Source organism: Acomys minous (genome assembly GCF_964271855.1).
Source record: "Acomys minous genome assembly, chromosome: 2".
Classification (NCBI taxonomy): Eukaryota; Metazoa; Chordata; class Mammalia; order Rodentia; family Muridae; genus Acomys; species Acomys minous.
The window spans coordinates 64,658,225-64,684,375 of NC_140484.1; the positions used below are offsets into that span (position 1 = coordinate 64,658,225).

General features: G+C 45.3%; 1 protein-coding gene across 4 annotated transcripts in view; it reads left to right on the forward strand.

Moving 5' to 3' along the window:
• The window catches only part of LOC311580043 ((E2-independent) E3 ubiquitin-conjugating enzyme FATS), a 240,395-nt gene extending 215,652 nt beyond the window's left edge, over positions 1-24,743 (forward strand). For all 4 annotated transcript variants that reach the window (XM_084751209.1, XM_084751210.1, XM_084751211.1 and 1 more), the window contains 3 exons: positions 20,012-20,075; positions 23,672-23,771; positions 23,859-24,743. In XM_084751209.1, the coding sequence (XP_084607335.1) occupies positions 20,012-20,075; positions 23,672-23,771; positions 23,859-23,897 (203 nt within the window). In that variant the 3' untranslated portion in view covers positions 23,898-24,743. The remainder of the gene's footprint in view (positions 1-20,011; positions 20,076-23,671; positions 23,772-23,858) is intronic.
• The last annotated feature ends 1,408 nt before the right edge of the window (positions 24,744-26,151 follow it).

The following is a 26,151-nucleotide window of genomic DNA, read 5'->3' on the forward strand; positions in this document are numbered from 1 at the left end:
AAGGTAGCACATCACCATGAGATGCTCATCTCACAGCAACCAGGAAGCAAAGGAGAGAAGGATGAAGGTCCCACGTCTCCCTCTAGGGCATACCTCCAATGACCTAAAAATGTCCCAATACTCATCTCTTCTTTAAAAATGTTTTTAAACTTTATTTTTTTATATTTATTTATTTACATTGTGTATAGTGTTCTTTGTACATGTACACCTACAGGCCAGAAGAGGGCATCAGATCACGTTACAGATGTGGCTGCTGGGAATTGAACTCAGGGCCTCTGGAAGAGCAATCAGTGCTCTTATAACCTCTGAGTCATCTCTTCAGGCTTATACCCCACCTCTCAAAGTATCTACTACTTTCCTGCAGCTCCAAGCTGGGGCCTGAGCATTTCACACACAGGAGGATACTACAGACCCAAACCGTAGCAGGTGCCATGTCTGGCTCCTCTTCTCTTGGGCCAGCCCTTCCAAGCTATGCCACACCAGAGGCCACACTATCAGAGGGGGTGTGACTTTGCCATACCTGCATTACTATCTTGCCATACTTTAAGGCATTGCTACATGCATACTGGCCCAAAATCATGGACACATTCTCTCAGAGTCAAAAAACACCTGCAGGGCCAGTCTTTGTCTGGAGGCTCAGCAAAGCATGACACGTCTCTCCCAGCTTTGGTGGCTTCCTGCCATCCCTGGTGCTCCTTGCCTTATAAAGGGCCCCCTATAGTCTCTGCCTTTGTTTTCACATGACCGTCTTCCTGTGTGCTCTTGAATCTAATGTTCTCTGGCCATCCAGTGTGACCACATAGTTACTTGATTATATCTGCAAGGGCCATACTTCTAATGACAATGTCAAAAGAAGGTCACAGTCACAGTTTTGGGAATTTGGACTTGAACGTGTCTTTTTGTGTATGGGGGTGGGGTGCAATTCTGCTTGCAATATCAGCCAACATCGATGTTTTCCTCCCAAACAAACATCCTCATAAGTTCATATGCCTCTAGATGAACATTTTAAGGCTGTATATAATAAAAGGGGCCCAGCCCCTGGACGCATAGCATTAAATAAACAAGTCGCCTTTTTATTCCCCAAATTCCAAGGCAGTCCTGGCCGCTGGAATGGGGGAAGTTGACCAGCATGGATTTTTTATGACCATTCCAACTGTCCCCGCAATTTGGATGTGTTGACGAGAGCTTTATTTCCATGTTTGTTTGTGTTAGGTCAGCTAGATCAGACAATTCCTGAAACTAGAGCTTCTTGTAAGCTCAGGCTAGTGAGAGGGGATGTTTAAGGCCCCATTAAACAAGTCTACAGTACGCATCTTGTCTTCAGCCTGTCTGCTGGCACGATGATAAAAGCGAAATGCAGATGTTTCCTTACATGCTAAATTAGTTCATAAATCATGTGTGCGAATGAGCCCCGGCTGCAGCGCTGAGACGCCTGGTGGAAGGAAGGCTCAGGTTTGCTTTTCCACACTGGGGTTGCCGCCTCTGTTCAGGAATGGGGCCCAGCAGCCTTGGCTCAGGAACAGACCTGAATGCTTCAGGTGGGAGTTCTGGCAGCTGACAAGCCTGGGAGAGTCCCTGGATTTGCAGGAGCAATGACAAAGGGTACCAGGGGCCAGCTGTTTCATATTGCCTGATGACTTCTACGCAGCCTTGGAGGCCCAGGGGCAGCGTGTGTGTGTGTGTGTGTGTGTGTGTGTGTGTGTGTGTGTGTGTGTGTGTGTGTGTGTGCATATATATGTGGGTGTAAGTGTGCTAATTAGAGCTAAGGGCAGGGAAAGTTTTATGAGCAGTTGGGGGTGACAGAAGGTGCACGAAGCAGCTTTGTAAATTCCTGGCTACCGTCCCCAGCTCCCGATGGAGAGCTTCCCATTGCACGGAGGTGAATGGAAACTAAGCAAGGTGGGTTCTGGTACAGGCGGCTGGGGAGGAAAGCGCAGGAATGAGAAGTAGCTGGAGAGTCTCAGTGTAACTATGGAGATGGGGTTATGGGGGAGGAAAGAGGTAGGAATCAGCTCAAGGAAAAAAATCACTGTGTGTGTGTGTGGCTCGGGGAAGGGGGGCCGCTAAAAGTTATAGCTACTAAGCTTCGTCTTGTGCAGAGGTCAGAAGACAGGGCAGCTTGCAGTATGGAGTAGCTGCAGGCCAGAAACAGTGAAGGCAGAAACTAGGGAAGGTCATAGCATACAGACAGGTAGAAAAGGTTCTTAGGTGGAATTATATGTAGCAGGTGCCAACCACTGCGCTGTATAAGAAAAGCTGCCAGAGGTGATAACTACTCTGGCCTGAGGGCATCTGTCTTCTCAGGACAGCACTCTGTCGGTTCACTAGCCACCCGGAGCTATAAGTAAGCGTCAACCCTGCAGGATCATGGAAAGACTGAGCCGTGCACAAAAGCTAACCGAAACCCGAGAGCTGAGTGTTTCAGGATTAGCTTGAAGGCAGGTGGGAAGCATCAAGCACAGCCACGTGGGGACCTGCATTTAGCAGGGATTATATCTGCAACAGGCGGGTGGCAGCCTGTGCCATTCCCTGTCGATGCAAACATTCCGGACTCCATCCTCTTCTCACTGCAGCTCCCCAACCTTGGCTTTGACCGTCTCCCACTAGAGTCTCAGATTCTCCCTGGGCCATAGCCCCATCCTGTCCAGATCCCTCCCCACCTATCGTTGCCACCTTCTCCCTAGAGAATCTCATTTTCTATCTTAACCCTGGAAAACTGAGAAAACGCATGATGGGAGCGTGTCTGCCCCTTCTCTCTGGACCATGGCACCGTGCCTGACCCTCACATCCAGCCTCCATATTCTTACCCCTAGACTCTTCTCCTTGCCCCGTGATCTGGTGTGTGGAGGCTTTTGCTATTCCATTGAGCTCTCTCTCTCTCTCTCTCAAAGATGAGTCACTACCGTTATCTCAATACTACAGCTTCGCCCTGGCAGGGTCCTGCCACAGCCAACCTGTGTGGCCTCGCTTCTACTTCGGCTCCTTTCCTATCGTCTTGTTATGGCATTTCCCCATAGCTAGTCCACTTTAGGTTGTGTGTCTAACCTTTAGGCATGCAGAAAATCTATCACTAGCATCTGCTTCCACAAGCCCCTCTTTCCTCTCTGCCTCCATTGCCTTCTGAGTGCTCACGGTCCTTATTTACTTAGCAATCTCCTACTTCCGTGGCTTCTTCACTTTAGGTTATCCCTGTCTGTGTGCTGGGGGAATGTCCCCAGACCAGAAGCATGGGCGGCCACATGGCACACCACACTCTCCAACTGTATCGCACAGATCAGATGGACTTAATCTGAATTGCATTAGCCACACTTTCCAAGGTAAGCCAAGTCAGAGCCTTTCAAACCACGGGCCAGTAGAAGGATGGAATTCTCTAGAAGGCACTTGCAAATTTCCTTTCCCAGAAGATCGCTGACAGTTCTTGGCCAGAGCCAGTATTAACATGGCTTTCCATTCCCAGAGCATCCAGGGGGAGATGTGACTCAGTAGATAAGCGATAGCAACAGCTAGGGTTGCCACAGCTCCTACAGCTCCTAGCTGGCCATGACATCCTCATGTCTGCCTCATCTGTTCCCATGAATGTCTTCCCAGAAGACGCCGAGAGAAATATTTGTGGTCCGCTTTCCCAATATTACCCACAGAGGAATTTTAAAATGTGCTTATCAGAGAAAAGTAAATTTTTCTTTATCAGCTCACAGAGAAAACAGGAAGCACGAGCTACTTGAGGTCTCCTGGTCCAGAGCTCTTGACAGGCAGACTTCAGACACTGCGACAGGGTAGTCCTGCTGCATTGCTTTGTATTAAGAAGTTTATTGTTTTTAAGAAGCGTAGGAAGAAAAGACCAATTCTCATCTATTGGTTAGAGTTAGATTTACAGGGTGAGGTCATTTCCAATCACAGTACTAAAAAGTAGGAGCTCTGGTCTGCAGATGGTGGGGAAAACTGTGTGAGAAATGTGCCCAGTGTCTGGGTTTTGTTTTCTGAAACGACTAACTCTGTTTTCTACAAGACAGTTAAGTAATAATCCATGCAGAAATGCTAAGGGAATAGTTTATGAAGTTCATCAATACTCCATACATTTCTTATTATTCTCCCTTTTTTATGATTCTCAAAACAAAAAAAGAAATAGAGTATTCTAGAATTGAAGAAAGCACTGACAAAGTTATTATTTAAGTTACTATTTGAATAGCAATGGCTGCAGCAGCTTGAAGGCAAGGTGTGCTTCTTAGCTTCACTCCAGCTTGACAACTGTTATGATGTGCACCGCCCCTTCACAAAGGAGTGCACTGCAAAATAATTCGGTGGCTATAAGGGACACAGCTAGACCCACCTCTGTGTGTGTGTGTGTGTGTGTGTGTGTGTGTGTGTGTGTGTGTGTGTGTTGAGAACCATTAAGATGTCTCAGCAATCTTGAGGTCAAATGCTGCCAGATAATTGCAGTTCATCTCAGCATAAAGCAGGTCTACAGAATATCCTTCAATTTAAATAACCAAACTTTATCCCCTTAACCATCCATTCCCAGGCCACCTTTCTTCATCCTAGCCTGTGCTTCTGTGAGCGCCTATGTGAAATCCTGCAGTGTTTTGTTTTTTTTCAGCTTGTTTGTTTCTTTTAAGTAAGGGCCATCCATGCCACATATGACTATTTCTCTTTTTTAAAAAATACCCAAAAAAGTAAATAAAAATAAAAATAAAGCTGAGATTTTTGAACCCTCAAAACACAAAACCCCTAGGTCATACCCCCATCCACCTACCCCAGTCTCATTTTTATTAGAGTCCTCTGCTCATTATATATTGTTGTTACAAACAACTTTATATATTGCTGTATATATGCAGCATGATACGTATATATAGTTATCATTATAAACAATGCAGCAATGGACACAGGAGTGCAGATGTCTCTTCAACATATTGGTTTGGTTTCCTTTGGAATTCAAGGAAATAGATGCCATGCAGTTTAAGTGCCTCATCTACAGATAGTACATTTCAGCTTTTAAGGAGCCAGATCCTATCAACAGTGTCTAATGGTCCCTCTTCTTCACCCCTCTCCAAAAGTTCCTGTAGCATTTTTTTTCCACAGCAGAAGATGCAGTAGTATCACTGTGGGCTCAGTTTGTATTTCTATGTAGTATGTTGTGAATGCCTTTTTTCATACATCTAATGACCACTTGAGGAATGGCTATTGGACTCTTTTATACATTTGAATAGTCAAATTCTTTTCTTGATGCTATTGGATTATTGTTCCTAATTATTTTGTAAATTAATGTTTTATCAGATGTATGGCTTACAAATATCTTCTCCCATCTTATAGGCCATCTCCTCACTTGGTTGATCGTTCTCTCGGCTGCGTGGCGGCACATTTTAATTAGAATCTTCCAACTGAACTTTTGTTTCTTGTGTTTTGAGAGTCATAATCCAAAAATGCATTGTCTGGAACAGGGCCTTGGAGTCCTTTCCAAATGTCCTCGTAAGGTAGTTTCATTCTTCAAGGTCCTGCGTTTAAAAGTCTCTAGTCCCTTTTGAATTGGTGGCAGGAGATAAGGGCCCAGTTTTATTCTTCTGCATATCGTGACAGCATTGATTGAAGAGATTGCCTATTGCCCACTGTGTATTTTCAATGTTTTTTTTTTTTTTTTTTTTTGGTCAAAGATCAGTTGAAAAAAATATGGAGTCGTTTCCAGGTCTCTATTCTGTTCTGTGGACTGCGTGTCTGTTCTACGCTACAGTCATGCTGTTTTGATTCCGAGTGCTTTATGGTAGATAGTAGAGTCAGGTAACACGGTGCCTCTAGTGTGTTCCTTTACTTAAGATGCTTTTGTCTAGTCAGGGTTTTTTTGTTTTGTTTTTTTGTTGTTTTTTTTTTTTGTGGCTCCATGTGAATTTTAGCATTTATCCCTGTTTTTGTGAAAAATGTCATTTTGGGAATTGTATAGGTATTGCATTGATGCATAGGTCATTTTGAGTAGTGCAAGTCTTTCAACAATGTTCTTCAAATTCTCAGCAGGGGGTCTCTTTCCACTTATTAACATCTTTTCCAATTCTTCCTCCAGTATTTTATAGTACAAACCTCTCCTAGCCTACTTAAATGCATATCTACTTTCATTTTTGGTGAAGCTATTAGTGTGGGAAGCTTTCTTGATTGCTTTTCCATCTAGTTCATTGATAGCATATGGACGCAATAATGACTGTGGGCTGAATTCTTAGTCGCACAGTTTTAGCCGCTATCTTTAGGAGTTCCTCCATGATAACATTGTGTCTTCTTCATACAAAGATCATCTCACTTCCGGATGCCCTTTGTTCATCTTGCCTAACTGCTCGTGTCTAATTCCACAGACAATGGAAGTGGGAGGGTGGGCAGTCTGGTCTTGTTCCCGACCTTAGAGGGGCAGCCTTCAAGTCTGTGATGTTGGGTGTAATCTTAACTTGGTTTGTCATCTCTGCCCCTCATTATACTGATGTAGATTCTTTCTTCACTTAATATCTGAATATGTTGAGTTTTGTTTTGTTTATTATGACAAGATGTTGAGATTTGTCAAATAATGATTTTTCTCTTTGGTTCCATTAATAGTGTGAATCACACATACACCACACCCTACACACACAGCATATATACACACATACACCACACACACAACACAACGCAACACACACACAACATACAACACTGCACCCACATACAAACCACATCACACCATACAATACCACACACACATACACAGCACACACAACACCATACACACAACACACACATACACCACACACACATACCACATACAGACAATATCACAACCACCTACACACACACACTAGGCAAAAGTTCCACTTGACAGGTGAACAAGCCTTTAAATCACTGGATGATACTGAGTTCAGTTTACTCATCTTTCATCAAAGATTTTTGCAACCAAGTCCATCACACATGTTGACCTGTATTAAATTTGTCTGCACTTAGGTAACACAACCACTGAAAGTTTTCTCTCTTCAATTGTCTGCCAGTGCCCAGGAAGGCTTCTGTTGGACTCTCACTGTGCTCTTGGCTAGAAGTCAACAGGGAAGCCTCCAGACTTTAAACTTCTTCTTGAATGTCTTCATTGGCTGTTAGCCTGTCCTGACTTGCTCTTTCTTCTTGACTTATTCTTGGTGGATTTTTATCTTACCAGGAATATATGCCCTCCTTCGAGATTATCCAGTTTATAGCTATAATCATACACAGCTGTGTCTCAGAGTCCTTTGCATTTCTGTGGGATCAGTTGCAATGTCTCCCCTAATTTCTGATTCCATTCCTCTTTGAGTGTTTTCTTAGTCTAAAGATTTGTCAATTTTCCTTATCTTTTCAAACCCAACTCATATTTTTAAAATTAATTCTCTTTCTCATCTCTATCTGCCATCTGTCTGTCTGTCTGTCTGTCTGCCTACCCTCCCCCTTCTCTCTCCCCTGTGTGTTTGTGTGTGTGTGTGTGTGTGTGTGTGTGTGTGTGTGTGCGTGTGTGCGTGTGTGTATGTGTGCGCGTGCGTGTGTGCATGTGTGTGTGTGTGTGTGTGTGTATGTGTTTGTGTGTACACTTACTTGTCTTTGTATGCATGTGGGGGGTAAGATGACAACGTTTGGGGACCCATTCTCTCTCCTCTCTAGCAGTGGAAGTGAGGTCATCTGACTTCCTGGTGAGGCCTCTTCCCCGCTGAGTGGTCTCATCAGCCCTCAAACCCAACCCTTCACTATCTTAATCCTCTGTGCTGTTTGTCTAATCTTTATTTCACTGGTTTCTACTTTGATTGCTGTTATTTCCTCCTTCTACTGACTTTGGCCTTAGTCTGTTCCTCTTTATCAGACTCCTTGGGTATAATGTAACATCTTTTGAACTCTTCATGAGCGTAAGCATATGGACTTCCCTCTCAGGGTTGCTTTTGCCAAATCCTGTGTGGACTGCTCTGCTGCGCCCCTTCTGCCTCCTGATATTTCTCCTCTTCTTTGGCCCCTTTAATTGTGCTGAAGCATCTTATTTCACCTCCAGGTATTCGGGAACTTTCTACAGTTGATTTCACTCTATACTACTGTGGCTGCAGTCTTAGGTTTGTGCCTGTGACTGAATTACAATCTGTCCCCCTGTTTAGCTTGGCCTACTTAACCTGATCTAAGCAGAGCCTCCTCTGGTCCCTTTGAATTTCCTTTTACATAGACCATCTTTCCTAGTGATATCGTGCTAGTCTGTGTACTTCAAAAGCTACAGCAAGTTCTCAGAAGCAGTATACAAATCTGTCTTGTTTTGTGTTTATTTATTTATATTTACATCTATTTGTATTCTCCTGGGAGACGGTCTTGTTATGGCACAGGCTGACACTGATCTAGAAGTCCTCCTGATTCTTCTACCCAAGTGCTAGGATCACAGACCTGTGTGTACCACTGCACCTGTCTTTTTTTAATCCATGCATTCACTCTGTGACTCCCTCTCCCCCAATTTTATGTGTATGGGTGTTGTGCCTGGGAAGGCCAGAAGAGGGCATCCTCTGGGACAAGAGTTATAAGTCTTTGTGAGCTGCCAGGTTGTGTGCTAGAAATTGAACTCTGATCCTCTGGAAAAGTAGCTAGAACTCTTAACCGCTAAGCCATCTCTCCAGCCCCGACTCTGACATTTGGTAGACAGTTTCACTTATTTACACTCCAGATAATTGCTAATAAATAAGAATTTCCTGTCATTATTTTATTTTCTTGTTTCCTATTTTTATAGTACCTTGGTGTTTTTCCTCTCTTACTATCTTCTGTGTTGATAGTTTTGTAGTGATGGATTTGATACTTTGTGTTTTAAATAACATTTAGATCTTTTCTTTGAGAATTTCATAATGATCATTTTCATCCCCCTCCCACCTCCCACCCACCTCCCTATCCATCCAACAGTGTGTGTGTATGTGTGTGTGTGTGTGTGTGTGTGTGTGTGTGTGTTTCTGTTTCTATGTATCTTTTAACATCATCTCTCAGTAGCTGACTGCTACTGGGTGTGAAGTCTGCCTAGGAATAGTTAATATACCAAATGTCACTCCATTGGAGAAATTGACTTTCCCTCTCCAAGCCGCAATAAAATGCCAATAGCTCATTAGCTAGTGGTAGGACCTTTTGTTCACCTCTCCTAGCTTGAGCTTGGGCAGATCTTATGCATGCTGTCACAAGCACTATGAATTCATGTGCACATCTGCCCTGTTGTGTCTGTGAAATACTGTTTCCTTAAAGTCGTCTGCACCTCTGGCTTGGACCATCTTCCTGCCCTTTCTTAGATGCCTCAGCTTTGAGGCAGAGGTGTGATACAGTCGTCCCACTTAGGGGTGAGCACTCTTGTTCACTGCATGGTGACCAGTTGTGGGTCTCCCTGTTAGTTTCCATCCACTGAAAGAAGCTTCTATGATGAGAACTGAGTGACACACTTATTTATGGGTATAGCAATCATTGACTCCTTTCTATTATTTCTCATTTCTACTGATTGGTTTTTAATGGAGTTACCAGAGTCTTACATAAAATGTATAACAAGCTGCTTAAACTAATAGTGATTCAATGTTACTTGAATATAAGTACTATGTATTTATACAGCTTGAGGGTCCATGTTATAATCTCAGTACTTGGGATACAGGATGGAAAGATTACTGTCTCGGAAATACATGCACCCATAAAAAAAAACCCTCCAGCTACATACAGGGTTTCTCTGTGTAGCCCTGGCTGTCCAGAACTCACTCTGTAGATCAAGCTGTCCTCAAACTCAAAGAGATCCACTTGCCTCTGCTTCCCTAGTGCTGGGATTAAAGGTATGGGCCACCACCATTCAGCTAATAATTTTACTTCCTCACCACCAATTTTGGGTATAGTAACTTACATATTTTATATTGCATTTCCTTTAACTTAGCTATGTTTTAATGGTCTCTTTCTCTTAACCTATTAGAGGTATGAATTACTTTCACAGCAATATTATAGTGTTAGAATACTCTGATTCAGGCAGCCTGTGTACTGTCTCAGTGATTTCCACACCCTGTGTTTTTCTGTTACTAGTTTGCAGCCTTTTGTTTCTGCTTGAAGAATGTCCTTCACTGTTTCCGGCAAAGCAGGTTGGGTGATGTTCTTCAAGGAAGGCATTTATCCATTTGTTTCTAGGCTGCTTTGTCAAGTAAAGTATATTGGGTTAGCATTTCTGTTGTTGTTGTTGTTGTGATTTCTCTTTTAGCCTTTGGAATATGTCATTTCATTGCTTCTTAGCAATTGAGTTTTCCGACGACAGATCTAAATGCCCAGGGATGCGTGAGAATCTTCTTTGTCTAATTCCAAGATTTTGTGTGTTTGGTTTTGGGAGTTTTGTTGAGTGTGTTGGTGTCATCTTCTCTGATGTGAATCTGACAGGAACCCTTTGAGATCCCTGTACTTAGGTGTTTATATCTTTCCCCAGACTTTTAACTTTGTTTCTTTAAATAAATTCTCTGCCCATTTCTCTTTCTTTTCCTAGAATCTTGTAATACAGCATTTTAGTTTTCTTAATGTCATGTCCTGAAGCATGTAAACTTTTTCTATTCTCTTATTTTTTCTATGATTACATACTTTCAAATAACCCATTTTTTAGTTCAGATTCTTTCTCCTCTTTTAATCAGTCTCACTATTGACAATCTATTACCTTTTTCATTTCATTTATTATAGTCTAGCTTCATAATTACTGAGCTCCTTCTCTTTTAAAAAAACTATTTCAATCTGCTAAAACTTTTATTTTGTTCATTTGTTGTTTTCCTAATTTCACTGAACTGTTTGTGTGTGTGTGTGTGTGTGTGTGTGTGTGTGTGTGTGTGTGTGTGTGTGTGTTATAGTACAGTACTTTTTCCTTCAATTATTTTTAATTCTTTGTCGGAGAATTTCTAGAGCTCTGTCTCTTTGGTGTCAGCTGCTGGACAATGGTTTCATTCTGTGGAAATGTGCATCTCCTTGGATTTTCATTTGTATTGATGTGTACACATGTGATGGAGAAGTAGCCTCTTCTAAGGTTTATAAGCTGCTTCTTCATGGTTAGAGGGATCCATCTCTGTGGATAGGTGTATGGGAACTGAATGCGTGGCTGAGCCACGTCTGGATCCAATGACAGCACAGTGAAGTAAGTCAGTGTAGCTGTTGGTTGAGGTTGAGCATACCAGACATTACAGGTGTTCATAACGGCAGCAAGTGCTGTTAGGTCCTCCTTGTCTGTCTTTCTCCTACTGAGGAAGCCATAGACAGTGAATCTCTCTCGGTACTGGGTCTATCTTGCAGTAGAATAACATTATTCATGATGATGGGCAGTTGCCATGGATCCAGGGTCTGAAACACAAACACTGTTAGAGAGATCAAGGACCAGAACCTGCACAGCTTCCTGAAAATGAGAACTATGCCAAATTGTATAAATTTTATTATGTAATTATTAGTAGTGATAATGATTATTATTACTGTCAGCAGCAGCAAAGCAGGGTTTAGCTGTGTAGCTTTAGCTGACCTGGTACTCAGTATGCAGCCCAGGCTTGTCCTTGAACTCATAGCCATGCTCCTGTTCCAGCTTCTTCGGTGCCAGGATTACAGGTGTGTGTCATGGTGCCCAGCCACATTTTATTTTGTTGATGAAGATTAAATCTCACCCAATGGGCACTGATAATTTTGGAAAATGCTAATTAGCTAAATTTAATGGTCAGTGTCCTGTAGCTGGCTTTTCTTTTTTCTCTAGTATCCTCTAGTCTGGTGCTACTTACAGTCTCAGAGGAGTATCCACGTCTCTTAGAGTTATTTTGAAAAATATTTGTGCTCTTTATACTGTTTTCCCTTAGAATTTCACAATTCCTGGAGATGTTAAAGGCACTTACAGGTCCTCCAGTGAATATAAGTGTTTAAATCAATTTCACCTTATTTTTCCTAAACGTCTTTAATCTTGGACTGTTTCAAAACTCTGCTTTGGAAATATTGTGCTGGGATTTTGTTGTTTCTTTGTTTGTTTGTTTGTTTGTTTATAACCATTACACTTACTAAAGAAACCTCAACTGGAGCTGTAATTTTCTCAACTGGAGCTGCAATTTTCCCAGTTTTTTGTTTTGTTTTGTTTTGTTTTGTTTTTGAAATTTAGGCCTGTGAGGAAGTATTCCAGCTGTCTGCCTGTGGTGCTTTGGTGCAGCTATGCCTGGGAGAGATGGCTGGAGCCCTGGGGACTGTCTAGGCAGCGGACAGTATGGAGTCTGTTTCTGCGGCAGGCTTTGCCTCACCAGAAAGTTGCCTAGCTATGGCTCCTGCCCAGAGCTGTGCACGTTCTGGCTCCTGTGCTATCTGTGCTAGTGCCCAGCACAAAGATGTCTGGAAAATGAAGAACCTGTCACAGACCCTGGAAAGTGCTTCAGAGATGCTATGATATGAAATAAGCAGAGAAAAGAGAGAAGCCTGCCAGACAGGGCAGAACTCAAGCTGACAATGACCGGAAGGTTGAGTGGATGACAAAGACCTGACATAGTCTGCTTCCCCATCCACATGGGGCCCTGATGCTGTGTTATCATGGCATGGCTGTGCTCTGTGAGTACACAAAGCTCAGCATCCATTCAGCAAACAGAAATGTTGAATGCTGGTATACCTGTTACTTTTCTCATTCCTCATTCCTGTGATCAGATACCTGAAAAAAGAAGCTCAGGGAAGGGCAGGTTCCTCAATTTAAGCGTACAGCCAGTATGGCAGAGCTGAGTGTAGCCGGTCACATTGCATCTGCAGCCAGGATCAACATTAACTCTCACACAAGGCCAGAGCAGCATTTCAGATCAACTGCAGTTAACAACTCCTTGAATAACTAGGTTCTGCGCAGCATCTAAGATGTCTACAACTTTAAGGGCTTTGTTGTTCATTGTAAGTGCAAATTCAATTGGGCATCCTTTGTCTGGCATTCCTGCCTCAGGCTGTGAAGCCCACAGAAGGGCTTGGCTTTTTTTCTTACCCTTCATACTACTGTATGTCATGTAACATGGATCCTCAAATATAGGTGTGCTAGCTAGTTCTTTGTCAACTTGACACAAGTTAGACTTAGTTATGAGTCACTCAAGACAAAAGAATCACCCTGTGTGCATTATAAAAGTATACTACTTTATTTATGGATGCTTATATTATCTTTATGTAGAGTTTCCTGTCTTGCTGAGTTAGATCATTAAGAATCAGGGTCATTACATTCTAGGGCCCAGTGAAGCCACCCATCTTCCAGGTAGAGTTCCTTCTGTTTCGTGGGCATTGCAGGAGCTCCTGAAGGACAACAGGCATGCACCTTTCTTTGGAAGTGGCCAGAGCCCCTTTGGAAGTCACTGTGGGGCTTCTGGTCTCAAGGAAAGTGGGGATCTGGTTTAGTTCAGTGGCCTCTGGTGCTGCCAACACTAGTGAATGAGATTTCTCTAAGTCTAACTTATGGACCCTTAAGTCCTTGGCAATCTTTAGGCTAGACCTCTTTGGCAATCCCTTTGGCTTTTACGGGGAACTAATGAAGATTGTTTGATCCCTTTGCCCTTCGCTAGGCCAGGCAATAAGTATCACTGTGGGGCATCGCATGTTCTCTGGTTAGAGGAGTGGAGTGTGGCTAGGCAAGGGCAGGGGTGCTGAACTGGGCAGCGTGAATGGATAGAAAACAGATTCACCTTGCCTTAGGGCTTCTATGCTACTTTGGGGGAAAGGCAACAGTCAGATAGCTGCGATTCAAGTCTACAGTCCTATCAGAGAAAACCTCTGTGGAGTCAGGAAAAGGATGAGAATCACCTTGCTGCAAAGTCTTCCCAGAGGGGAGGTTCCTGGCTGCCACGGTCATATTGGCCCCTTTCATTCACCTTTCCCAAAGGCCCCTTTTCAACTCAACCCTTCACTCCCTTCCACCTTCGTCTTCTCACGTAAACCCTGAGATGGTGGCCCTGCTTTCAGCTTGTGGGCGACGCACTGTGGGGAGAATGGTTTCTATGCTCCGCCTGAGACCTCATCTTATTTCTCACAGCATTTGTTTACTGGAGACCCCCTTGGGATTTTTTTTTCCCTTTCTTCCTCTTGTCCAGAAGGAACAGAGATCTGCACTGCTTTTTCAAACTCTCTCGTGTGTTGGCATGACAGTGGACATACACCTTTGTTTTCATGACCACACCAGCCACTTTGGGGCCTCCACCTACCTCCCATGCTCCTAGATCAAGTCGGTCACCGAGTGCAGCTGCCAGCAGGGACAGGATTCCACATAAGCAGGACAGGACGTTAGAGAGGTGAGAGACGTTAGAAAACCCAGCACAGGGCTTTCCTATCTCAGGAATTCAGAGTCAGCGCTCTTTGAATCCCCACTAAGCCTTTGTGTGGTTAATTTCTGAAGCTCTCATTAGGCCAAGGTAGATCAGCCCACTATTGCCTACTCCAGATCAATGAGAGGTTCCGCAGTGGCGAGATGGATAGACACGCTGAGTGTGAGAGGTCTGAACTGGACCTTAGGAACCATGGCGTGATGGCTCCAGCCGGCTGCCTATCTGAAATCACTCGATGCCCAACCTGTGGTCCTAGAATATATGCAAATTGGCAAGCCCTAGAATACCCCACACTTCCACTCTCCCCAGAAAGACCAGGCTTTAATGCTTTTTACAGAAGACTTAAGGAGGTGCAAACCAAGCCTCTACTCCCCAGGGCAGCTTATTGGCTTTGCTGTGTTCCAACAGGCAGGACTCAGTTTGAGTATTTCTCAGGAGAAGTACATGTTTAAAACGTACTTTCAAGAGCTCGGCGTGACCAAAAGAGGCTCCTGGGAGTTCATGGTTGGGATGGATCTTGTCGGGTTAACTTTCACATAGACCACTGCAGAGGGAGGTGAAACTCTGCCATCCCATGGGAGCTGTAAGGTTTGTCGGAGGTGAAGGGTCCAAGCCTCCAAGCAACCAGCTGTGCTGGCATCAGGGGGGTCCTGGCTGCTTCCTAGTGACATGACACTATCAGGAGGCTGTATGCTGAGGGCACCTGACCCCATCCATGCTCTCACAGGCAATTGATGTAGAGCTTGTGATAAATACCTGCCTGTGTTTATACAAATTAATGGGATTTGGAGACTTGGGTTTTACAAGATCAGCCTCAGAGGCTTGGAGGACTTGGTACCTTGTTTCTTTGGTTGACTTTGAGACAGGCAGGGGCTTAAGGAAGCCTGGCCTTGCCAAATGAAGTCAGAAGGAGGTGTGTGTGTGTGTGTGTGTGTGTGTGTGTGTGTGTGTGTGTGTGTGTGTGTTTTCCGGCATGCAGCTTACCTTGGTAATTTTATTGAAGAACAGTCCCCTCCATTTGAATGATAAGAGAGAACATATAATTGTAGTCTCTTTCCTCCAAAGCAGCCAGAATATATGCAACTCTAAGAAAATCCTTAAAGGATCCAGAAGAAGGTTAAAAATGATTCTCACCAGTCTCTTAGTTTTATAAAAGTAAAACTTCCGTAAGCGGGAATGAGCAGATGGGATTTCCTCATATCTTTGAGCAAAGCACATACAGGAGGGGCGTCTTGTTGCTGTGACTAAACAGCTGACAAATCAGCACGAGAGAGAGGAAGGGTTTGTTCTGGCTCTCTGTTGGAGAGTACAGCCCCTCATGGTGGGCAAGGCATGTCAGCACAGGCGGCTCACAGCTGTGGTAAGAGTGAGAGGTGGTTTCCCTTTTGTCTGGGTGGCTCAGGAAGTAAAACCGAGCGATAGAAACTCCAAGGCCAGCCCCCCACCCCCACCAGCATCCCATTTCCTCCAGCAAGGCCCACCTCCAAAAGCATCCCCAAGTGTTCAAACACATGAGTCCATGGGAGACATGTGCCATAATTCACCCCTTGAGATGAATCCCCCATGAGTCACACTGTGTCCCTTGAAGAGCTATAAAAGGAAGGGGTGTGTGGGAACTGAGCTTGGGGTTGATCTCGTGTGAAATGGAAGAGCCCTTGTTTTTAGCTCTCAAAAAGAAAAAAAAATTCTATAGCCTCAAGTTAGTGTCAGAGTATTGAGGTCCATAGTACATGTGGATGGCACCAGGCTAACAGGGCCTGAACCAAGTCCTGCCTCTCACTCACGTACAGGGAACCTGAGCAGGTAAAACCCACCCTTTGAAAACCAGTGAGCACCAGACCTACAGTGAAAAACTCCATGAGCACGTCACCAGGGTTGGAGGACTTGGTACCTTGTCGTTTGTTGACTTTGACACAGGAAAGGGCTTAAGGAGGTGTGGCCTTGCCAAAGGAAGTCAGAAGGAGGGGCTGGTGAGTCGGTCTGTCTGTCTGTATGTATAACTGTCAATTCTCTTAATTAGTGTGAAGACCCAGCCTGAAAGTAGATGATATTATTCCTGGGTTTAGGGCCCTGGGTGTAATCTCTCAGCTAGAGAAATCTAGCTGAGCAGTAGTAGCCGTGCCTTCATTCTCTCTCTCTGCTTTTGACTATGGAGATGACTAGTTGCCTCAAGCTCTTGCCTTGCCTTCCCTGAAATGATGGACTGTCCCGGAACTGTAAGCCAAGCAAACCCCTTCTCCTCTTAGTTTGCTTCTGTCAGGATATTTTCTGACAGCAACGGGCGTGAAACTAAAGCCCCAGCTGAGGCAGGTGGAGTCTTTCTACTCTGGTGAAGTTGGAATCACCCAGAGTGCACTGGTGGACTTCATCCACTCCCTCCAGGGAGGTGACCTTCCGCTTTCTGCCTCTCTCTCTTTTTCTCCTGGCCAAGAGGCCCCATCACTTCCTCCTTTTGCTAGAAGGGCTTGGTGAGATTAAGCAAACTCAAAATCCATAGCAACCACCGCCCACGGGGTCAGGGTGAGCCCACCAGCCTTGAGCCTTCTTAGGTAACAGAGCTGCTTGTTTTGTGCCCATCAAGGACTGCTTAGGTCCAGGATCTGACCTCCTGCTCTCATGCAGCAAGCTGAGAACAGTTCAGAAAACAGAACCACAGAATCTTCAGGTGGCTCACGTTTCTTTTGGTTTCCTCCTGGAAACAGAACCAAAGCTTAATCGTGGTGTCAGGTGCTCTGAAGAAGCAGACAAAGGAGAAAATAAACCTCTGATTTCTCCCATAAGGTCCATTGGCGATTATGAAAGGTCTTACAAATGCAGTTTCTAATGTTTTTATCCCCGCCCCAGGACATGGTGCCTCTGCCTCCACTGCCTCCACCCTGGCTCCACCCTGGCCTCCAGTGGGTGCTAAAGAACGCTAACCCAAAAGTGGGCCTGAGACTCTGTGTACGGCTTCCTCCCTCTCTGAAGGAAGTCTTCAAATAAGCACACATTTGCTTTGCCAAGATCCAGACAGACTTAGCTGGTACTCTGCTGCTTCTGGGAAATTCCAGGATCCCTGTCTGGAGTGGAGGCTTAGGGCGGGGCACCAGGAGGAACCGTGGTTCACTGCATCGTGTGGTGATGTCTTCTCTCCTCTCACAGTCCCCACCTCTCTGAGCCCTGGGGTCTTTCTCCTTTTAATTGGAAATATTGTTGTTGTTGTTGTTTCTCTTCTGTTTCTCCCTTGACTCTTGTTTCTGAAGTTCATAATAATGCCACATTCTTTTCTTTAATGACCACTAGGACAGGGTGCAAGCTTGTCCACAGAGGTGTTTTCCACACTGTGAATCAGTGCCTATGCTTTGTTGTCCAGAGGGGAACAGGTTCCCTAAGGGCCCTGTGTCCCTGCACCTCCATGGAAGCCTGTCTGCTTATGCTGAGTGAAGGCAGTGAGCTGGTGGTCTGGGCTATGCAGAAGACATGGCAGCTGCTCAGATGCACTCCCTTGTGCCAAGCGCTAGAGAAGAACTAGTCAGACCGCACCCTTGGCTAAACTAAGATTCAGTTTCCTGGGCATTCCAAAGTCACTGCTTCCCCACCCCCACCCCCTAGGTATTGTAAATGGCTTAAAGTATGTTTTAAAATATACCATTTTAAAGAAATGATCCATATATGAATCTAAATATGTATGTATGTGTAATGCACATGCGTGAGCACACACACACACACACACACACACACACACACACAGAATGTTCTATTTGGGTTTCTATTGTGATAAAATGCACTGACAAAAAGAAGCTTAAGGGAGAAAAGGGTTTGTTGGTTCTGTTTCTTAACAATTAAACTTTATTATACAACCCAATTAGCTTACACAAAAGGGAAAAAAGGTTAAAGGGAAACATGAGTGAACCTTCCGGTGTCTGTGCCACGGGACGGGTCCCTAGGTGTCTCTGGCCTGTGAGTTGGTCCGGCCTATTCGTTGATCCTCTTCCCGATCCACGTGCACTCAAGCCTGGTCTGAGCCCACTGCTCTCTCTGTCCTCTCCACATGTCTGTATATCACGTGCAAGGGGTGCGTTCTCTCTCTTCTCTCTCTCTTCTCTCTCTCTCTCTCTCTCTCTCTCTCTCTCTCTCTCTCTCTCTCTCTCTCCCATTGAGGGTCGATTAGAAACACAATAGTCCAGGTGGAGTCCCCAGGTCCACTTCCTGAATTCCAGGCCCATGATGGCTCTATCCAGTCCATCTCAAGGTTAATCTCAGGGAGTATCCATGGTGTGTGTAAGGGCAAAGCCTGCCAAGACTGCTTTCACAAAGCTTACAATCCTTCCCACACAGTTTGTTTTACCTTACAGGTCACCACTAGGGGGACATCAAAGCAGAAATTTCCAACAGCCACAGCCAAGAGCATAGGGAAATGAACACATGCATGTTTGCTTGCTTGCTTGCTTCCTTGGATGTGCTTGACTGGATTTCTCCACTCCCATACAATTCAGAACCTTCTGCCTAGGGAATGGTGCTACCCACAGTGGGCTGAGACTTCACGACCCACCACAAACAAGCCCAAAGGCCACTAAGGCTCTATTCCCAGGTGATACAAGGTTTTGTCTAATTGACAATTGAAGCTAACCCTTACATATACTTAGGTTAAAAGCAAAAACCAAAACAATCTCGTGATTTTTTTTTGGGGGGGGGCTACTTTAAAGTATTTTTTCAGTCAAAGGGTACTAGCATATGTGACTTTTCCAGACCTTAGCGAAGCTAAGAGGGCTTTCATGCTGTGCAGGCAGAAGTCTCTGAGTCTCCTTGCTGACGCAGGCAAGAGGCAGACCTTCCTCTCTCAGAATGCTCTAGGGAGGGCTGGGAGGTCTCCCTGTCCTTAGAACCCTCAGAAACCCAGTATAGGAGTTTTCCTTTGAGCAGGAGACCTCACACTTGTCTCTTTGCCCACTAAGACGTGGCTTCTTACTGCTAGAAGAAGTGTTTGCTGGGGCAGCTGTCTGGGCACTGGCTCCTGTGCTGTGATTAAAATATCCTGTCAAGAAGTGACGTAAGGGAGGAAAGGACTTATAAGGCTTACAGTTCCAAATCTCAGTCTGTTATTGGTGCGAGTCAAAGTTAAGAGCAGACAGAGAATACATTCAGGGATCCTTGCTTTGGCAGGTTTTTCTATTTTTTTTAAATAATTATTTTTATTTTATGCATATGAGTGTTTGTATACACGTGTGCACTTATGTGCCTGCGTGGTGCCCACAGAGGCTGGAAGAAAGTATCAGATCCCTTGAAACTGGAGTTATAGCCAGTTAGCTGTGAGCCATCATATTGGTGTTGGGTGCTGAGGCTGAGTCCTCTGCAAGAACAGCCAGTGCTCTTAACATATGCAGGGCCTAGCCACGAAACGACACCAGTTTTGTTCAGTGTGAGCTTTCCTACTTCAATTAGCAACCAAGACAACCCAACAGACATGTCCACAGGCCAGCCTGATCCAAATAATTCCTCACGAAGACGTCCTTCCCCCGTGGTTGGTTGTAGGTTGCATCAAGTTGATAACTGAAATTGATCCTGACGGTGCTTTCACCCTGTTTAACTATCGCTGAGACCAGCTCCTGGCTGGTCATTTGAAAATCCACAGTATTTTATCACAGGCTTATGCCTTGCAGGAGGGAACAACCACAGGGAATGTTCTGGATCCCACCTCAGGGTTTGCTCCATACATTGTGATGTTCTGTGTCTCCCGAAATTAATCTTTGTTCTGTTTCTTCCAGATAACTTGTTCAAACCCAAAGAAAGATGCATTTCAGAGAGGGAGATGCACATGAGATCTAAAAGGTACTTGACTCTTGTGGGAGGCATGGAAAGAGCTGTGGGAGCAGGTGGGGAGGCTTGGAGGACCCAGATGCTGTCCCTTGGGCCAGGGCTTCCAGGCTCACATTTAAGGGCTGAGATGCTTTTGGCTGCCGATCTGAAAACCTGGCTGAGGTGAGTAAAGTTGCCGAATGGTGCCACGGAAAATGTCTTTGCTCCTGTTGCTGCTCTTGGACCAACCTTAGGAAAGTGGAGGGTCTTGGATTCGGGAGCAGGCCCCTAATTGGTCCCTAAGTGATCAGCAGATTCTGAACTGGAACTCTTCGATGCCTTTGCCTCGTGGCTCTGGGCAGGAGCCATGTGTGGCTGCACCTTTGAAAGTAATTTTACGAGGAGGAGAGAACCCGTTTTCCTGGAGGGCCTTGACTGTGGCCGTCCTAAGGAAAAGCTTCCAAGCTGGAAGCCAATAGAGCGAGGGAGCCAGAGGGGCCTCAGAGGGGCCACAAACCAGCTCTTCTGGCAAGTCTGTCTGTGGCAGTCTTGGCAGGGGCTGCCAGGGTTTTCCCTGCACTGCCTGGCCAGTCACTATCTAAGACTCCCACTAACTCTTACCACCCCGGGGGCACACAAAGGCTACCATTCTTTCCTGGACCTGGCCTCTTAACCAGGAAACAAAAACTCAGCAGGGCTGGCCATGTTCACACACATAAAACGTCATTAATCTGTAATAAAGTACCTAGTCCTGGGAGAGATTATAGTAATTAAATCAAATTGGTAGTGCACTCAGAGACACCAACGAAATAGGAAGAATAATTTTGCCCCCATTCTAGACCCTAAATCCCTGCTTTTACTGTGATTATGTTGTTTCCACGATAATTAAGTAACTTTGGTTACCTACAGGGAACCTCTTTGAAAGTAAGAAAATAAAAAGTGGGGGCATACCATTAATGGCATGACTCCCAGCATTCTAACTGGAGCTTATAAAGGGTCTCGCTGCATTTCAGAGTCGCTGTTTGATAAATGAAAAGTTGTATATACTTTGCAACAAAAGTATTCTCTTTAATTTGGCGGGGCGGCGCGGGCGGGGGGGGGGGGGCAACAACAAAAAGCCTTTCCTTATTGGTCCCGAAACCTTAAACTGCTATTATAAGGCCTTGTCAACCAAGCAATTTAAATAATGGACTTCAAAGAAGCATTAGTAGGCAGAGTTCTGTCCTGGCAAGAAACTGATGTCTGAGGAGGACCAGTAAGCTATGATGTGGCACTGTATCCACAGCCTGTGGCTGCCCTATATACCGCTCTCAGACCAACCAAGCCATCAGATATCTTTGCTCTGTGGAGTGTGCAGCGCTGGTCTCTGACCCCAGCTCCCCACAGTCAACCTGAAACTGCTTTTTCTTTGGGTTCCTTGTCATGGCTTACATTCGTTGGTTATATTGTTATTTAAAATCAAGCAACAGAGGCAAAGCTGAAGCTCCCTAAAGACCAGTTAGTCAGCTCTCCTTCACTCAGCCCCAGACCTACCTGCTAGGATGCTTATAGTCTCTCTCCTCTCCCTTCTCCTTAAAAGCCCCCGGTTTGTTGTTGTTGTTGTTGTTGTTGTTGTTGTTGTTGTTTGGTTTTTTGTTTGTTTGTTTTGTACATTAAGCAGACATCTGGTCTTCAACCACACGTCGTGGTGTTCTGTGTATGCCTTCCCTTCTGTAGCTTGCATCTGTAAGCTTTCCCAAGATGCAGATTTCTGGCCTCAGTTTTGACTGTCTGTGCAGTGTCTTTGTGGGGGCATGCTATTATATATTAGGGGGATCTTATTTGAGGAAACGGTACAGGGCCAGAGGAGGCGGGGGCAGCCCAGACACTTTTGTCTGAACTTCCCAGTTGGATGGACAGCTCCAGGAGAGGCAGCGTCTGGACCTGAGGAACTGCCCACTCGAGGGCTCTGAGACCAGTTCCCTAGTAGACTTCTCTGCTGGTCCTTGTTCCATGCGCTCCAGAGAGCAGCGAAGGGGTGTTCTTTAGTCACACATTTACTTGGCCCTCACTAATAACCAGAGTGATGATCTCCATCAAATCACAGGCCTGTGTAGGAGGTCGTGTAGAGCAGTGCGCAGTGTAGTTGGGGCACAGTGCTTCATAGTGAGTAGGACACACGCAGCTTGAGGTCCCAATGCCAGCCCACCATTAGCCAGCCCAAACACTCTACCCAAATCTCTTGATCTTGCTGGAACTTATGTTCCTCGTTGTATGGCAGGGCCCCCTTACATACCTCTTCCAGCCACTATGAGGGTTGAGTGTGTGTATTCATATCTGGTGACAAGCCTGATGCTCAGTAACCAAGATGCCACCTACTGATACTGTCACTGTCCTTTTATACTTTGCGCTCATGCTTCTTTAAGGGCATAAAATCTCAAATGTGTTCCACCTGACTTTCATACATGAGGGGAAAATGAGAAAGATGTTTGAACCAAGGGCCTTGTAACAGCTTAGCAACCTACAGGCTTGGGATGCAGTGACCACCTTGTGTTAGAGGAAAATCAGTTGGCACCAGGCCCTAAATGGCTTATGTGAAGGAGGGGTGGGGAGAAGGAAGCAACTTTCCAGACAAGGGTCCCTTAGACCCCACTGGTAATCAGAAGCTCTTAATTTTACTTGGGGACAAGAACAAATTACTGGAGTTTGGAATGCATTTAGAATCAGCCTAATCTGACATACCACACACTAAGAGAAACAAGCATTTTCCCTCAGTATATGATGCCTGCCACTGCCATCCATCTGTTCCTTGTCAAATCACAGGAAGTCAAAAGTCAGATGGCAAAAAAAAAAAAATGGGACTATGGAGGGAATGTGGGTGCCCAGAATGGCAAACCAGTTAGTTGAACATCCCTCCTTTTACAAGTAGTTACCCCCCAAAATCATTATCCCTGCAAATGCTGGATGACTCCCGCATAAACACCTGGCCTCCCCAGCTTGCCTGCTGCTCTGCCCAGGAAGTGTCATTGAGACACCAGCGCCAGTGTGACTGTGTACTGGGACCTCAGAGAAGTTCTTTCTTTTTCAGGGTTTCTTTGAATTTAAGTAGGCTTATAAACGTACTTGTATCTTTTTTTTTTTTAATGCTTTACTCTTTTTTTTTTAAACAAAATAAAACATAGTAAGATAAAACAAAAGCCATTACATTGAAGTTGAACAAGTCAAACCAACAGAAGGAAACGAGCCCCAAGAGAAGGCACTAGAATCAGAGACCCGCCCATTCGCATTCAGGAGTCCCATAAAAACACTAAACTGAAAGCTATAGTATATACTACATAGGGACCTGGTGCAGCCCCACGTAGGCCCTGTGCATGCTGTCTCAGTCTCTGTGAGTTCACATGAGCTTTGCTCAGTTGATGTAGAGGGCCTTGTCCTCCTGGTGTCCTCCGTCCCCTCCGGCTCTTATACTTTTTCTACTTCTTTTTCCACAGGGTTTCCTGCCCTCTGAGGGGAAGTTCTTCAGATGGCTTCTTACAGCAGGAAGACCCTACCTGTGGGTTTCTTCCTGCTGACAAGCCCGAGACTGCCCGCCACCCCCCTCACCTAGCACCTGCCGTCTCATTACTCATCCTGTCTCCTGTCTGTTTCAGGATCTATAATAACTTGCCAGAAGTTAAAAAGAAAAAAGAAGAGGAAAAGAAAAGAGTGATCCTACAGAGTAACAGGCTCCGGGCAGAAGTCTTCAAAAAGGTAGCTGCCTGGTGCTCACAGGTGCGAGGTGGGTGGTGCACAGATGAGGAGGTGAACTTGATATTTTTGTTTCCTTTGCTCCAACAGCAATTACTGGACCAGCTCCTCCAAAGGAATGCAGTATAATCCCAGGTGGCCCTGCTAGTCACAGCCTGGATCTGGAAGACTTCCGATGACGACGGACGAATCATTAAACTTAACGCTATCTTCACACGTGAAAGATAACTTTTACTTTACTTCTGATTTTTTTTTTCCCATAAAGGAAATGTCACTTTCAGAATGACCCAAACAACAAAAGCAACACTACTGGAAGCAATAGGTCAGCGATCCATTGAGGGGACTTCTCCCCCCCTCCCCTGGAACCTACTAGATTTAACCCTTTCCATGTTTTCGCTTGTGAATTTTACCCATTGCTTCTGAAGTTTTCATTATATCATCCCCACTCAAGTAGGAAATCTTTATAGATTCAAGCGTGTTTAGTTAGATGTTTGGGAATTTTTTGGGGGGGGCGTGGCATTTTTTTTTCAAATTTTTGAGAAGCAAAACTCTATCACATTTTAACTTCCACACCCCCATGGCTGCCAGTGCTGAAATCCAAAGCAAAAGTCAGTTTGTTTAGCATACACATCCTGGAGTGCCAGAGGCTGACTTTGAAATGGAGAGATGAAGAGGCAGCGCACAGAACTGTGAGCAGGAGAGCCCCTCTGCCTCTCTCCCAACCACCCACCATGCCAGCCTTCGGTAGCCAAAGCACCAGTTCCCGTGGGAGCCCAGGACAATGACTGAGTAAAGACATCAGTGTTTTCGCCACAGCCACCACCCACCCATGGGAAGTTATCTGGATCAAATGGCCTAGTGGTACCCACTCTTATTTATTTCTTTCAAGCATCCTTCATAAATATGTATTTGTGGGGGGTTAAGAACAGATTAGTTTTGCAACAAAAATGGAAATAAAAAAAAAAACCAGTCATTTGAAATGCAAGCATTTCTCTGTCATGTATTCTGATCAGTTCGATGATACCTGCCACAACCCCAGGGTGGCAACATGTCTCCTCCTCCTCCTCCTCCTCCTCCTCCTCCTCCTACTCCTCTACCTCTGGCTGCTGTGAATGTCCTCTGTGCTTGCAGTGCCTGGCGGGGAGATTGCCTCTCAGGAGCTGGTGTAAGAGAAGCAGGGATGGCAGTGTCCACAGGAGAATGATGCAAGAGCCCTGGTACCACCCCTGGCCCTGTCAGAAGGTTGCTCCCTTCCTCACTCTCCCAGTGCTGCTCAGGTCTCTTCTTTTTGGAGTACTGTCGTCTTTGTATTTATTGTCAGACTTAAAAATTCTACCTGAGGGCTTTCTCCTAAAATGGTCCTCTCTCAGCTATGCCCTTAAGTCAGCCCGTTCACTTTCTACTTCCTTCCTTCTTTCCTTCCTTCCTTCCTTCCTTTCTTTGTTATCTGTCTCTCTGTGTTTATATAAAAATATATATGCTCACATGTTCAGATGCAGGTGTGTGGGAGTACATGTGTGTTTACTTGAGGAGGCCGGAGGCCCGTTTGACCTGAAACTTGACAAATAGGCTAGGCTTGCAGGCCACTGAGCCCCAAAGATCTACCTGTTCCAGCCTGTCCAGGCACTGGACTACAGAATGGCATTTTTAAAATAATAAATGGGGCTGGAGAGATGGCTCAGAGGCTAAGAGCACTGTCTGCTCTTCCCGAGGTCCTGAGTTCAATTCCCGACACCCACATGGTGACCCACAAAAGTCAGGCAGTAATGTTACACGCCTTTAATCCCAGTCCTTGCGAGGCAGAGGCAGACAGATCTCTGAGTTTGGGGCCAGGCTGGTCTACAAAGCAAGTTCCAGGACAGCCAGGGCTACACAGAGAAATCCTGTGTTGAAAAACTAAGCAAGTAACAAAAGCTATAGGCTATGGGAACCCAACTCAGTTTGGTGTGCTTTCCCATGTGCTGTTGGCAAGCCATCTCCATTGACTAGAATCTTCACTTGTGGTTCATTCTATCTGCCCTCTTCAGAGTGAGCAACCTGACTGGAACCGTAGGATCTGAGGCTCTGGGATGTCACCGCTGTTCTTGGTCTGTGCCCTTAGATGGAGATGCCAGTCAGCACCCAGCCAGGGAGAAACCACGCTGTAATCCAAGAATGTTTAGCTGACGAATTATTAACCAGATAAAGCATTGCCTAGTAAGATGTGGAGGCAGCTCTGAAGAGCCCAAAGCAGCCACAGGAACGCGGGTACTGTGCTGGAAGGGTGCGGTGCGGCTCAGCAGATGACAGGCAATATTTTGTACTGCCGTACCTGTAGTACTTGCTGAAAATCCACCGTGTGAGGCTTGCCCTGGGGATGTACAAGGTTGAACCCCTCTGCTAC